A 12837-nucleotide genomic window follows, 5' to 3' on the forward strand; every position below is an offset into this window, starting at 1 on the left:
GGGTGTCAATATATCCCCACTCTCAGAATGTCAGTACAATTGCCCAAAGTGAAAAGTTGGGGGGGGGGAGCCAAAGCAAGGACACCCACTCCAGATTACCACCATGCAATGAGATGCTAGTATTTTCTAATTAAGACAGCTTGTTCTTCATCCAGCACTTACAAACCATCTCTTTTTTACTGCTTGAGTGACAGATCATACTGGGCTCCAGGGAATGCATTCAGAGGGTGGGCCATACGTAAGATTATTCTGTTTTCATGTCAAGACTTGTGTTGTCCTTTGATTTATGCACAGTGCCATCAAGTGGTGAATGGGGCCATTGTCATTTGCTCCAACTTGTCACAGTAGAAAATCTCTCAATGACTGCTTCTCTGACAAGCAACCAAACCTTACTGTCATGGACTTTCTCAAGGAAATGGGAAAATAAGTCCACAGCTTGCTATAGACGTACATTGGGTACAAATAGAGTGTAAAGGCAATAAGGAAAGTATTTCCAAGATCATCCCAAGATGGGGAATTCCTTTCTGTGAAGGTTTAGTTGCCTCTCCCCCCATCCCAAAATACCTGCTCACAGGCAAAGATCTTTTTGTTTGGACAGGACTTTAGCTATTAATTGGTCGTGGCAGAAGGGTCTTTCAATGGGACATGCTATAGTTTTGTGTGGGTTTTTTGGGATATGTGGCCATGTTCTAGAAGATTTTCTTCCTGACGTTTTGCCACCATCTGTGGCTGGCATCTTCAGAGAATGCTTGCCTGGAAGAAAATATTCTAGAACATGGCCACATAGCCTGGAAAACCCACAAAAAACTATGGATGCCGGCCATGAAAGCCTTTGACTTCATATTGGACATGCTATACTTTTTATCTTCTTTTTTAAAAGGTAAAGGTTTCCCCTTCGATAAGGTTGTCAAGTTGTTTCCCATTGTAGGGGCTAGTACTCATGTCCGTTACTAACCCGAAGAGCCAGCATTGTCAAAAATGATCCCATGGTCATATCGCCAGCATGAATGCACAGGACGCTGTTACCTTTTCACTGATATGGTACCTATTAATCTACTTGCATTTTTCCATGCTTACAAACTGCTAGATTGGCAGAAGCTAGAACTAGTGTCGGGAGCTCACTCCGTCACAGGTGCTTGGGCCTCAAACCACCAACCTGCCGATCTTGCGGTCATCAGAGTCAGCATCTTAACCGCTGAGCCACCTGTCTTTTTACTTTCTTTACTATATTTTAAACATTTAGCTTCTTCACTATCTTTTAAATGTGTTTCTAAATTAGTGTTTCAAATAGAATTGCCTATTTAATGTTTTTTAAACTTCTTAATAATTAGGGTTTTTTAGCTGTACACACACACACACACTGTAAGCTTACCTTAGATCTCACGTCAAGAGCAAAGCAGGATACAAATAAAATAATAAATAAAAGTATGATAATAAGCAGAGTTTCTGGATGAGGAAAAAACACAGAGGTACACAAAGCAGCCCACCAAGTACTAACTGAGCAAAAACTCAGACATTCACTGCAAAGGGTCTTTTGCCCCTTCCCAGTCAGATACAGCCTACTTCCATATACCTCTGGCAAATGCACACAGAGAACATTCAACCTCTTCCAAGGAAACAGAGCAGTGAACTGGATGGGTATTATTCACCCATACCAAGCCCTATGCAGGTGAGATGGTCAGGCAGTATGACGACATTCCTGATAAGGGGACATGAATGTGCCATTGGAATACACATCACATCCTTGGCCAAAGCTCCAGGTGGACCTTTTCCTTGAAGCACTTTGGCAGGGGCCCAACCTTCACTGGTAAAGAAAAGAGACGCTCCTCTTAAGGAAGAGCAAAGCATTTGAATATACAGGTATCTCTCTCTCCCACTGTGTCAGTTCACCTTCCCAACAGAAAGAACAAGTCTGGGATGGATTCTGGAGGCTTGGAGGTAGATACGATTCTCCTTTGGCCCCTCTACATGCTAGCTGTTCACACCCTAGATTAAGTGCATAGGCTGTAGGTTTATGGCCTGGCATAAAAAGATAATCACTACTGTAAGTGTCACAGCACCTTAGATGAAGCAAATCCTAATTTGTTGGTATCCAACATGACTCTCCTCTAGAGACCTTTATCTTGTGGATCTTGTACTTTGAAGATAGGTGAGGAATGGTTACTGCTAGTCTTTGTTTCTAACTTCCCATGCCTGGAACAAGAGATACAAATGGACAGACTGTAGCAGATTTGGTAGGTTTATGGTTAGAGTTTATTGTCTGCATAGTGATTAAGCAAACTGAAGGTGGCATTTTTCCATTCTTGTCCTCACTGTTAAACAAAGTGTCTTTTCTCTTAAATAGTCCTTAGAAAAAACAGGATAGAAATTGTTTATTGGATTTTTGTCATATTTCATTACAAAACCATGCTGGACATAGCAGCTAGGCCTGGGGGGCACCTACCCCTGCAGCCAATCTGAGGTAAAGGCCGGTGTAGGCAGATACCTACCGGGCAAAATGAGCCCGGAAGAGCCAGCATTACCTCCGGAGACTCCGCTGAGCCTGCTTCAACAAGGTGTCAAAGTCAAGGGAATCAAATTTGTTCTTGCCAGTGATAGGCTGAAAGTCATCTCGGTTAGAGTCTGAAAAACAAAGTAGACAGCCATTCATTAATTAGAATTAGCAACCAGACGTGCACATTGCAAAGCAAAACTGGACATAAGCACACAAAAGAGAGGATGCAGAACAGGCCGAACTTTCTACATTCTCTGCTGGGAACCACTTTTATGTCTTAACTCATGGGAGGAATCATGGAATTAATTAAGCTATGTGCTTATACAAAAGCAGGGTGCTGGCCTCTTGCAAAAGTGCTACTAATGGCTTGGATATGCCTATCAGATTGTCACTCCAGAAAAAACTCATTGTTAAGTGACAGTTTTTTAAAAAAATTTTTTTTAATTAGAATGATATAATAGAGAGCAAAAACATAAGAGAAAAAAAGTCTACATATGATAAATGTTATACATAGTTAAGTCATATTGGCCATCCAGTCATCTCCACGAACTTACCCAAGTCAGCATAATTCCTTTTACAGAACTGCCGGCGTCCACCAAAGCACAGGTCAAAGGGCTGCTCATCAGGACGACACAGTGCATGTCCACCCTCTATGGCAGCAAAGGCCTCTTCAGCATAACGGTATGTCACAAAGCCATAGTTATCTCTGCCAAGCAGGAAGGACAAGATGTAAAAATTTTGCACCCAGAACATACCCAGTGAAATACAAAAATATAAGGCTGGGGGGGGGGGGGGGGGCGACAAAAACAGGACCAATGCTCTAACCTCTACCTCTTTATCATTCTCCCCTTTTCCTATGAGCTCCAAAACTGTCTGCTACACATGCCTTGTTTTAAATGCAAATCCTGGGTTTTCTTTTTGTTATTGTGACCACTGCATCACCACAATACTTTTTTGATTAATGCTATCATAATGACATGAAGAATTAATACATATCCATCATGGTAGTCATTTAATGAGAGACAGCATGGTGTTGCGGTCTGAGTATGGGACTATGACTCTGGAGACCAGAGTTTGAATTCAGGTATGGAAACCCATTGGATGACCTTGGGCAAGTCACTCTCTCTCAGCATCAGAGGACAGTAATGGCAAACACCCTCTGATTAAACTTGCCAAGAAAAACGCAGAATAGGGTCATCTCAGGGTTGCCATAAGTTGGTGGTAGCAAATTCCATAAGTTTTTTCATAGGCACAGCATCTCAGCATTCATTTTTATTGGCTGACCCACAGCTTCTAGTGTTATAAGAAAGGAAAAAGAGCATCTTCCCACCACCTTTTGCTACGCCAGCTAAAGCTGGATCCACCTCTTACCCCTGCTCCCGGAAGTGCAGTGTGCAATCCTCAATGTCTCCAAAGATGGAGAAGCGGTGTCGCAGCTCTGAACGTGTCATCCTGCTAGGGATTTTTCCAATGAAGACAACACGGCGTTCTTCCTATGTACACAATTAAGAAATAAACAGAACTCAGGCACAGGCTTATCAGATAGCCACCTTCCTCTTGCCAACTGATCCTCCAAGAATGTAGAGCACATACTCATTCTCTTCCTGCTCCCCCACTACAAAATGATATGCGTTTCTGAACCACAGACAAAACTACTATCTCTTTGCTACAAAGTGAAGCCAAGAAGTATTATGGGATCTCACTGGACATCACCCCACTGGGTATGATACTGCTGCACATCAAACATAACCTCCTGTAGTGAAATATAACTTCATTTTTAACCATTAGAGGAGTGATTCATCTAATTACTGTTCTCTTTCCGTCATACAAATTCAGCCTCAACTTCTAACAGAAATTGTGTGAGTTTGAGACCTTGCCTGCAAGCCTGCCTGAAAGACTGAGATAGCCTTCAGAGTTCTTTAAAGGAAGAAGCAAACACACAAATGCATATATTCCCCTGGAAAATCAATGCTATGTGGCATAGAGACAAAACAAGTGCTATTAGAACTTCACATTAAATAAAAATGCTACACCTAACAAATCCAAATGTGCAACCTGTACAAATTTGACAAGTTGGGAAAAATTTGTTTGTTTGCTTTTCTGTTTTGCCTACATTAGTCTGGTTTTGTCATTCTCTGGAGGGACAAGGATAATGAAACTTTATGATTCACTTAGGTTAAACATCTAATTCAGCCACCATTTGATTCCTGAGATTTTACTGGAGAATCAATAGCGCTTGTAAAGTAGCAGAAATTTGCATTTTCGTTTTAAAGAAACAACTAGTAGAGATTTTCTGAAAACTAGAATTCTGTAACCATTAACACTTTCTGTACTTCTGCAAAGCTATGGTACATCCACAGTTGTAGCCATGGCTGAATTTCATCTAGGCCAGCTGACTTCTCTTTATCTGAGTCAAGACTCAAGGCAGAGTGATCTGTGTCTGGCAAATAACTTAATGGCTTTAGGTCCCAGAAATGGATGTATTTCAGTTTCAAAACAGGAAAAGTTGCCCAAGTAGTCCTAAAAGGTCAAAATATGGCCACTATAGAGATACTGTGGCCTGTTACAGACTGCCAAAATAAAGCTGCTTCGGGTCTCTTTGGAGGTATGCTGTTTAAATGATGCACGCATCCTAAGAATCCAGAAGCTGCATCAAAGCCGCACTCCAGTGCTTAGGAATGGAGTGTGGCTTTGGCGCAACCTCCGGACTCTTAAGATCCATGCATCATTTAAATAGCATACCTCCAAAGAGACCCGAAGCAGCTTTATTTTGGCAGTCTGTAACAGGCCTGTTATTACCCAATAATGCTACTATGCTCCAGCAATACTCACTATTGCACGCTCTTTGTATCTGTTTTTCTCCCTTTCGTAACGCTCACGGGATCTGCTGGAAACATATCTGTATTGTTGGGTTTTTTTAAAGAAGACAGAGCATCAGAGTTAGGATTAAAGGCTTGTTCTATGTTTTTTGCCTGATAATACATCATTATCTTGAGGAAAATCAGGAAATATCATCAAATGGAAAAGAACAACTTTGTTTAGGTCAGGAATTGTCAATTTCCCAGGGTAGGGAGCTACTTTCACTCCTCCCCCATCCACCCAAACCCCTAATGCCATTACACAATTGAATTTCAGTTGCATGGTGGTGGGGAGAAAAGAAAACAAAAGTTCACTTTGAAAACAAACTGCAAAATTTCCCAGAGTATTGAGATCATCTGGAGAGCCCTTCTCTCTGTCCCACTACCCTCTCCGGCGTGTTTGGTGGAAACAACAGAGAGGGCCTTCTCAGTGGCTGCTCCCAAGCTCTGGAACTCCTTTCCTAGAAAGGCCAGGATGGCTTGATCTGTGCTTTCTTTTTGACGGCAGATAAAACATTTTTATGCCACCAGGCCTTCACGTATTGATACGGGTGCTGTTTTGTTTTTATTTTAAAGACTTTAAAATTTTTAATAATGTAATGGTTTTAATTGTTTAATTGTTTTTTAAACTCTGTATTTTTAATGTTTTATACTGTAATAATAATAATAATAATAATAATAATAATAATAATAATAATAATAATATGGCTTAAGACTTCTAGGAACTGCAATCAACGAATAGCTGGAAAACTCCTTGATTCCCATGCCTGCTTCAGATGCACCCATTTGGCCTCCACAAAGGAAGGAGGCATTCTAGTCTACAAGCAGCTTCTAAAGAAGACCTCTGAACACCTGTGATCCTGTGAAACTAATTGGAGGAGAAATTAAACATGGGAAAATGAACCAAGTGATGTTTGTTTATTGCCTTGAGTGCTATTTTCCAGCGAAAGCTGGGGATAAAAATGTAAAGGATAAATACTACACTGCCTTAGATGAATAGTATGAAGTTTCAAACATAAATAAAAATTTGAGACTTAGCTTGTCTCCATCTCCAGAAAAAGACAAGCTGGGTTTACAAAATGGCCAGCTTGCTGCCATAAGAATTCATACAATGGAAAGAATATAACCTAGGTCTGGAAACCCAGATGAAATTCTGCTTGAAAGCTCATTGTACCACCTTGGGGAAGTTACAGCCAATCCAAGTGAAAATAGATGCCAAAAGACTTTTTAAAAAATCAGTTTCTCAGAGAAAGATTAATGGTAGTGCTCTGATACAGGTTGCAGTAACAAGACAAGCTATAACAACTAAAGATTTGTTTAAATGCTACTTTAAAACAGGCAGGCTTTTTTTTACAATAAAATGGCAATGAAGCCATATTGCACCAAATACTGAAATTGTTGTTGTTGTTGTTGTTACAGATTTTTAAAAATATACTCCCTCCCCCCAAAAAAAAGGAATTAACCTGACTTTAGTACTAGGGGTTTATTAGAAACAGTTATCAGGTTGTTAACATATAGATCTAAGAAAAGAAAATAGGGTGATTCCCAAACTTTGATCCTCTCTAGATGTTTTGGACTTCCTATTCCAGAAGCCCTAGTAGCCACCTTGGCTAGCTGTCAGAAATTCTAGGAGCTGAAGTTCTGGAGGACCAATGTTTGGAGACCACTAAAATAGGCTGTTCATCAATGTAAGTTCAAACATACTTCTTTCCTCTTACTTGACCATGTCAATGTGCCCCTCAAAATTCATGTTTAAAGCACAGAAGATTAGCCACAGAGTCTATCATAACAATTAGTTTAAATTTAGGTTGGGGTAAAGTGAAAAAGACATTCCAGGCTAAATTCAACCACTAGCCTGCAACAAAAGCTAATTCACTGAGAAGCAAGCCAGCATCTATGTAAATGGGCTGATTCAATGGGTGTATTATACTTGGGACAAGAAATTAATCTAATGTCAAATATTTTGCTAAGAAGAAATAAAAACAACAGGATGCCTATTCTAATACCCAAGAGAAAGTGCAAAGCAGCAAAAGGAAATGTGTCAATGGTTGTCTCACCTTCTTCTGTAGCTCCTTCTCCTGTCCAGAGAAGGGGAACGAGAAGAGGAGTTGGAACTCCGTGAGCGACGTCTAGGGGTGAATGATGATAACACAAGCGTGTTTAATAACCAACAATTGCATAAATATGTATCCACAGATGTACATGAAAATACAAAGTTGCACTCATGAATCAACACAGCTTGTCTGCCAGTCAGAGCAGGTAATTCTGAGCTAAATGGGAGGCCCAACCCTCCCATAAAGATGAACTGTTCACCTCGGTTAGTAGATAGGTAACTAATCAGCTAAATAATTTCTGTCAATAAGCTTTTACCATTCACATTTTGAGTTTCTTCACATGGACCAGGTATGAATGAAATAATGCCTTGATCATCATTTAGCTATGGACAGTTGCTAAGTCCCATAGCTATACACCACATGGAGATGAACTAGCCCATTCTCTTTCATCCAGTCTAAGGATGATCAGTGGTCTGAGGAATGTAGTTTTAACAACTGGTTAGACTCTATATAATACAATTATGTATTTGGCCAATAACATCAGTGAATAACTAGATGGTGCACAGGGAGTGCTGTCAAACAGTTCAAGATGATAATAAACACAGAAGTGATGGAAGAGAATCAGAGGTCAGGTGGGGAAAAATCATATGGCCCAGAAATAGCCAATTTGGAGGTAGGAGAGCTTGGCCACCCCAAATAAATTAGTAGGTTTACAGAGGATATACTATGTCTCCAACCCAAACACAAGTGATTACATATACTCTATATGGCAGCCACACCACTTCCAACTTTTCAGCACAAATGCCAGGTTCAGATTTAGAGAATACTCAGAGTGCCAAGTCTTAGCAGGAGGAGTGCAAGAAAAAAAAACTACTCACCTTCGCCAGCGCTTGGATGGCAGAGACCGAGACCATGATGAGGAAGAAGAGGAGGAGGAGGAAGATGAGGAAGAATCACTTTCTCTATCAGAGCTGGAGCTGAAAGACTGGCTGGCACGATTTCGTTGGCCTTTGCGACTGTCCTTTTGGGGACTAACTGACTTTTGCCTTCCCCGGTAACATCGTAAAGAGCGTTTAGAAGCCAAGTGCTTCTGTTGAACTTCCTGAGACTTCTGTAACATTGGCTCTTCTGCATCCCAGCATGGAGATGCAGCTGGCGATAGCAATACAGAACATGACTTATCACTGTCTCTAGTCTTAGATGTTAGTGTACTAGTCCGGTGGTCCAATGGCTCTTTGTGCAGGCTTAGGTGGGCACTGTTTAACTGTAGTGACTCTGATACCACTGGACCTGAGCTAGCTTCCCCAGGAGTAGACCTTCTGTTCTGGTCCTGACCAACATCAACAGGGCTGGGAGCTTCTTTGGGATTCTGGTAGCCAGTAGCTATGCTGCAGGTGCCTGCAGGGTTCAGTCCAGCAGAAGCATGAACCTTATTGGCAGCAGATGAATCCAATGCTTGTTTTGGAATGGTTCTGATAGGCTTTATAGTGATATCCAAGTTGTGTTTGACATTCCATCGGGCACCTCCCTTTGAGTGGGCAGTACTGAGCTGACAGTAGTCATGCTCACCAGAGCCTACATGAACTGGGATTAGAGATTTTCTGTGAGGTTTGCTCAGAGATTTCAAAAGCCTCGCACCTTTCTGAGATCCAGGTTTTCCCAAAAGTGAAACAGCTGCCAAAGGTTTCCATAACTGGTGTGGTGGGGTGGCTGGAGGAGTCAGGCCTGCAAAAGAAATAGAAAAGAGTCCTCAGGGTATGAAGAAACAGCCAGAACAAATAACTCATGCACTGCAGAACACTCTTTTCCTGGTAAGGCAACCTGGAATATATTCCCCCTTCCCATGAGTGATATGTGAACCTTGTTGTCCCTTTTATTTGGCAGATCCAGACAGCAGGGGAAAAGGGCAGGGGTTTGTTTTTGTTTCTTCTTTAGGAAAAAGCTCAAAGTTTTGTAGCCTCATGCCGGAAGATGTTAGGAAGGCTCCAACATTACTTTCTTCTACCTTTCTGTTTCACCAAGTCTGCAAACTGTAAATTAGAGGTGAGCAAGGAAAAGCCTTCATTATGCTGTTTGGCTGCCATTAGTCTATCCATCATGGTCAACAGTGGCAAATGCTGCAAACTGCAATCCTAGAAGGTTTTATTTAGTTTAAATTGCTTTAAATTTGCGAGGAAATGGTATAAAGTCTTTAAATAAATTTTGTCCTAAACTTGAGCAGTATTCTCAAATCCAGCCTCTTTCCCTTTGCCTTGCCTCCAATCCCCACAAAAATATACATCATTTCCTCTGCATGTACTTAAAATAGATCCCTCAATAAACAAGGGCTCAACAGGTAATTTTAAAATGATGGTTGCTCAAGAGAGAGAGACATGTATAAGTCAAAGGAACTGTAGAGTCCTTCCTCTCCCTTATTTCCTACTCCACTCTGCCCCTGCCTTCCTCCCCCCAACACCACTAACTCCTAGTCAGAAATATTTTGCCATTTTCAGTTTCAGGGCGTGTTGAGTCACTTCTGTTTTAAAAAAAGGAAGAAAGAAAGAAAGAAAGAAAGAAAAGAAAAGAAATACAAAAACTTCACCTGCAACATTGGTGAGTTCTGGTGCTTGAAGCCGGTCTACCATTTTCTTTTCCCGCTGTAACTCAGACCTGAAGAAGGAAGGAAAGGGGCTTTATTACAGAACATTACACACATTTCTATCCACGCCTAGAAAGCACTAAAATAAAGCAAATGCTAGCAAGATTCTTGCACCAAGTTTGTTACCTGTTTCCAGAAATTCAGTGCTATTTATTTAGTGCTATTTATTTATTATTTATTATTTATTCAGTGCTATTATTTGCCAACCAGCCGGAAATAAAAACAAAATTGGTTAGTGTTGAGCTTTATACTCACCCATCATTCCCTGAAGCCAAACTTTCTTTGGCCTTTGTCACACTAGATGCTTCCTTTTTATCTGAAGAAACATAAAACAGAGAGCCAAAGCTGTTAGTCATTATGAGTAAAACTGGTCAGCCAAGAGGTATTATGGCCCAATCTGACCCGGATACAGGATGTAATTAATTAAAAATCACAGTTTTTATTATCTTAAAACAAAAAGTGTTCTTCAGAAATCCCAATTTACATTGTACTTTCAAGTTGATTCAGATTCTATTGCAAAGAGGGGAGAGTGTGAATGAGAGAGGCCTAGGAGTACACCTTTTGCCTCTTTCATTGCTTTCAGTCTCTCATGTATTACTGTTTCAGACAGGTATTTCTCTTCCTTCTTTGCTCCTTTCTATTTTATTTTTAGCCTTAGTCAAACTGCAAAATTCCACCAGGCATAAGTGTCATACTAAAGACTGGATGGATGAGAATATACAGGAGGTTCAGTGCTTCCAGGGCAGATGACACTCTTGTCCTTCACCAGGGGATGGTTCTTTTTAAAAAAATAAGAATTAAAGTACAGTACACCTACATTGACCCGTGGATGTCAACTCAGATTTTGGGGGGAAAATTTTGACCTAAATTTTTAGACTTATACATGACTACCGTATCTTCCGGCGTATAAGGCGACGGGTAGTATAAGACGACCCCCCCAAGTTGCCCACCAGCAGCATCCCTGGCCTACCCTGAGGGGATCTCGCACCGGCTGGAGGGGGCCTCTCTGGAGGCATGAGAGAGGATCTGCGACGGCTGGGCTGTCGCCGCCATTTTTTCCCCCAAAGGCGGTGGGGAAGCAGCTCCAGAGCCGGCCAGGCCAAGGAAAAGAGCCGGCCCCTTATTCCTCGGCGGTGGTGCCGCTGCTGGGAATCCTCCAATCCTCCAGCAGCTTCAGAAGTCCTCCGCAGAAGCAGCTGGAGGAGCGGAGGATCCCGGGTGGTGGCGGTGGCTTCCGCAGAGGACTTCTGAAGCCACTGGAGGATCAAAGGATCCCTGCCGGCGCTGGCGGCACCACCGAGAAGTAAGGGGCCAGCTCTTTTCCTTGGCCCGCCGCCTTTGAGAAAAAAATGGCAGCAAGAGCCCAGCCACCGAGGATCCTCTCTCAGGCCTCCAGAGAGGCCCCCTCCAGCCAGTGCAAGTGCCGGCTGGCTGGGAGAGGACCCAGCAAGGACCCCAGAGACAGGGAGGTGGCTATGCCATTTGCCTGTCTCTGGGGAAAATATCCGGCGCATAAGGCAGACTTAAAGAGTTGCCTTATACGCCGGAAAATGCAGTATATACAGTATTCTTTACCTCAAGAAACTATTTATTCTGTTCTGAAACTATTAAAATGACCAACTTAATCCATAGGTTAGGCAAAATTGTGACAATAGATATCATTTGGAAAATTTTGTTTGTATATTTTCTGTTGACCTAGGATGTTTTTGATGAAGAATATTTCACCCAGGCCAGTTAACATTGAGCTCAGCCTGTCTTACTTAATTTTTCTAAGCAGCTGTGATATGGAGAAACAGGCAAAACAGAAATATGACCTAGACAACTACCATGAGCCATAATGCAATCAAAAGTGCTTTGGAACTGTGAAGTACCATCTTGAAAATCTGGGAATCTCAATTCATTACCATTTTATTTAATTATTTTATTTATATATGGCATTTCCTCCAGTATGGGACCCAAGTTCACAATGTAAGACAAATCAAGGGAGATAGTAAGCAAGGTAGAAGTCGCAGTACCCAATGACTTGTTTTCATTTAAGTCTTCATTTTCTCTCTTTTCAAATTGTTCTAGCAGACTGGACAGGTCAGAGGCTTCAATTCCTGAGGGAAGAAAAAGGATAAAAAGGATAATACTAATCAAGTACATGTGCTTATTGAGGCTTCATGGTTTTCTATGAGAAACCTTGCTGGCTCATGTTTTGCTCAGAGAAGAGGTTAACTCCAATTACCCTCTGGCCTTCTTTTCTACATCTAATCCTACTGGAATTTGAGATGGGCTTGAGAGGAAATATTCCACTGTTCTGGAGATGCAGACTGAGCCCACAACGAAGAGAAAGCATGCACATACAAATATGCAAGTACATCTACCTAAGCAGAAGACACTGTCTCTGCTAGCAGCTTTTTGAAGTAATTTTTAAAACTACAGATTTTTTTTTAAGGTACAAATTCTAAACACACGAGGGGATAGAAAGGGATTGCTTCTATGTTTTAGAGCAATACTATGGAAAGTTTAGGCTTGTAGAACGTTTTATTTTTAAACCCCAAGATCCATCAACTGGAGCCTGATGCAAAAGCAAACCAGGTTCCCTGATTCCCTCATTCCTCCCGTGGCCTCATCTTAGTGATGGTTGAGGATCAACAGAGGGATATCAGGGTTTTTAGTTTTTAATTATTGTTTTTATGCATTGATATTGTGTTTTAATATGTTATACTGTTTAATACTGTCTTAAGGGGGGAGGGATAAAGTATTTTTAATTGTCATATTTTATATTTTACTGTTGTTAACCGCCCGGAT

General features: G+C 41.4%; 1 protein-coding gene across 2 annotated transcripts in view; it reads right to left on the reverse strand.

Annotated features, from left to right (window-relative positions):
• Positions 1–2230: 2230 nt before the first annotated feature.
• The window catches only part of LOC149318429 (peroxisome proliferator-activated receptor gamma coactivator-related protein 1-like), a 28080-nt gene continuing 17473 nt past the window's right edge, over positions 2231–12837 (reverse strand). For both annotated transcript variants that reach the window (XM_089509682.1, XM_089509681.1), the window contains exons 6-14: positions 12060–12143; positions 10300–10360; positions 9988–10055; positions 8285–9131; positions 7410–7481; positions 5327–5393; positions 3866–3987; positions 3049–3200; positions 2231–2622 (exon numbers count right to left, since the gene is read on the reverse strand). In XM_089509682.1, coding sequence (XP_089365808.1) covers positions 2519–2622; positions 3049–3200; positions 3866–3987; positions 5327–5393; positions 7410–7481; positions 8285–9131; positions 9988–10055; positions 10300–10360; positions 12060–12143 — 1577 coding nt within the window. In that variant the 3' untranslated portion in view covers positions 2231–2518. The remainder of the gene's footprint in view (positions 2623–3048; positions 3201–3865; positions 3988–5326; positions 5394–7409; positions 7482–8284; positions 9132–9987; positions 10056–10299; positions 10361–12059; positions 12144–12837) is intronic.

Source organism: Sceloporus occidentalis, unplaced genomic scaffold (genome assembly GCF_023333645.1).
Source record: "Sceloporus occidentalis isolate IW3139 unplaced genomic scaffold, rSceOcc1.0.p SCAF_2, whole genome shotgun sequence".
Lineage (NCBI taxonomy): Eukaryota > Metazoa > Chordata > Lepidosauria > Squamata > Phrynosomatidae > Sceloporus > Sceloporus occidentalis.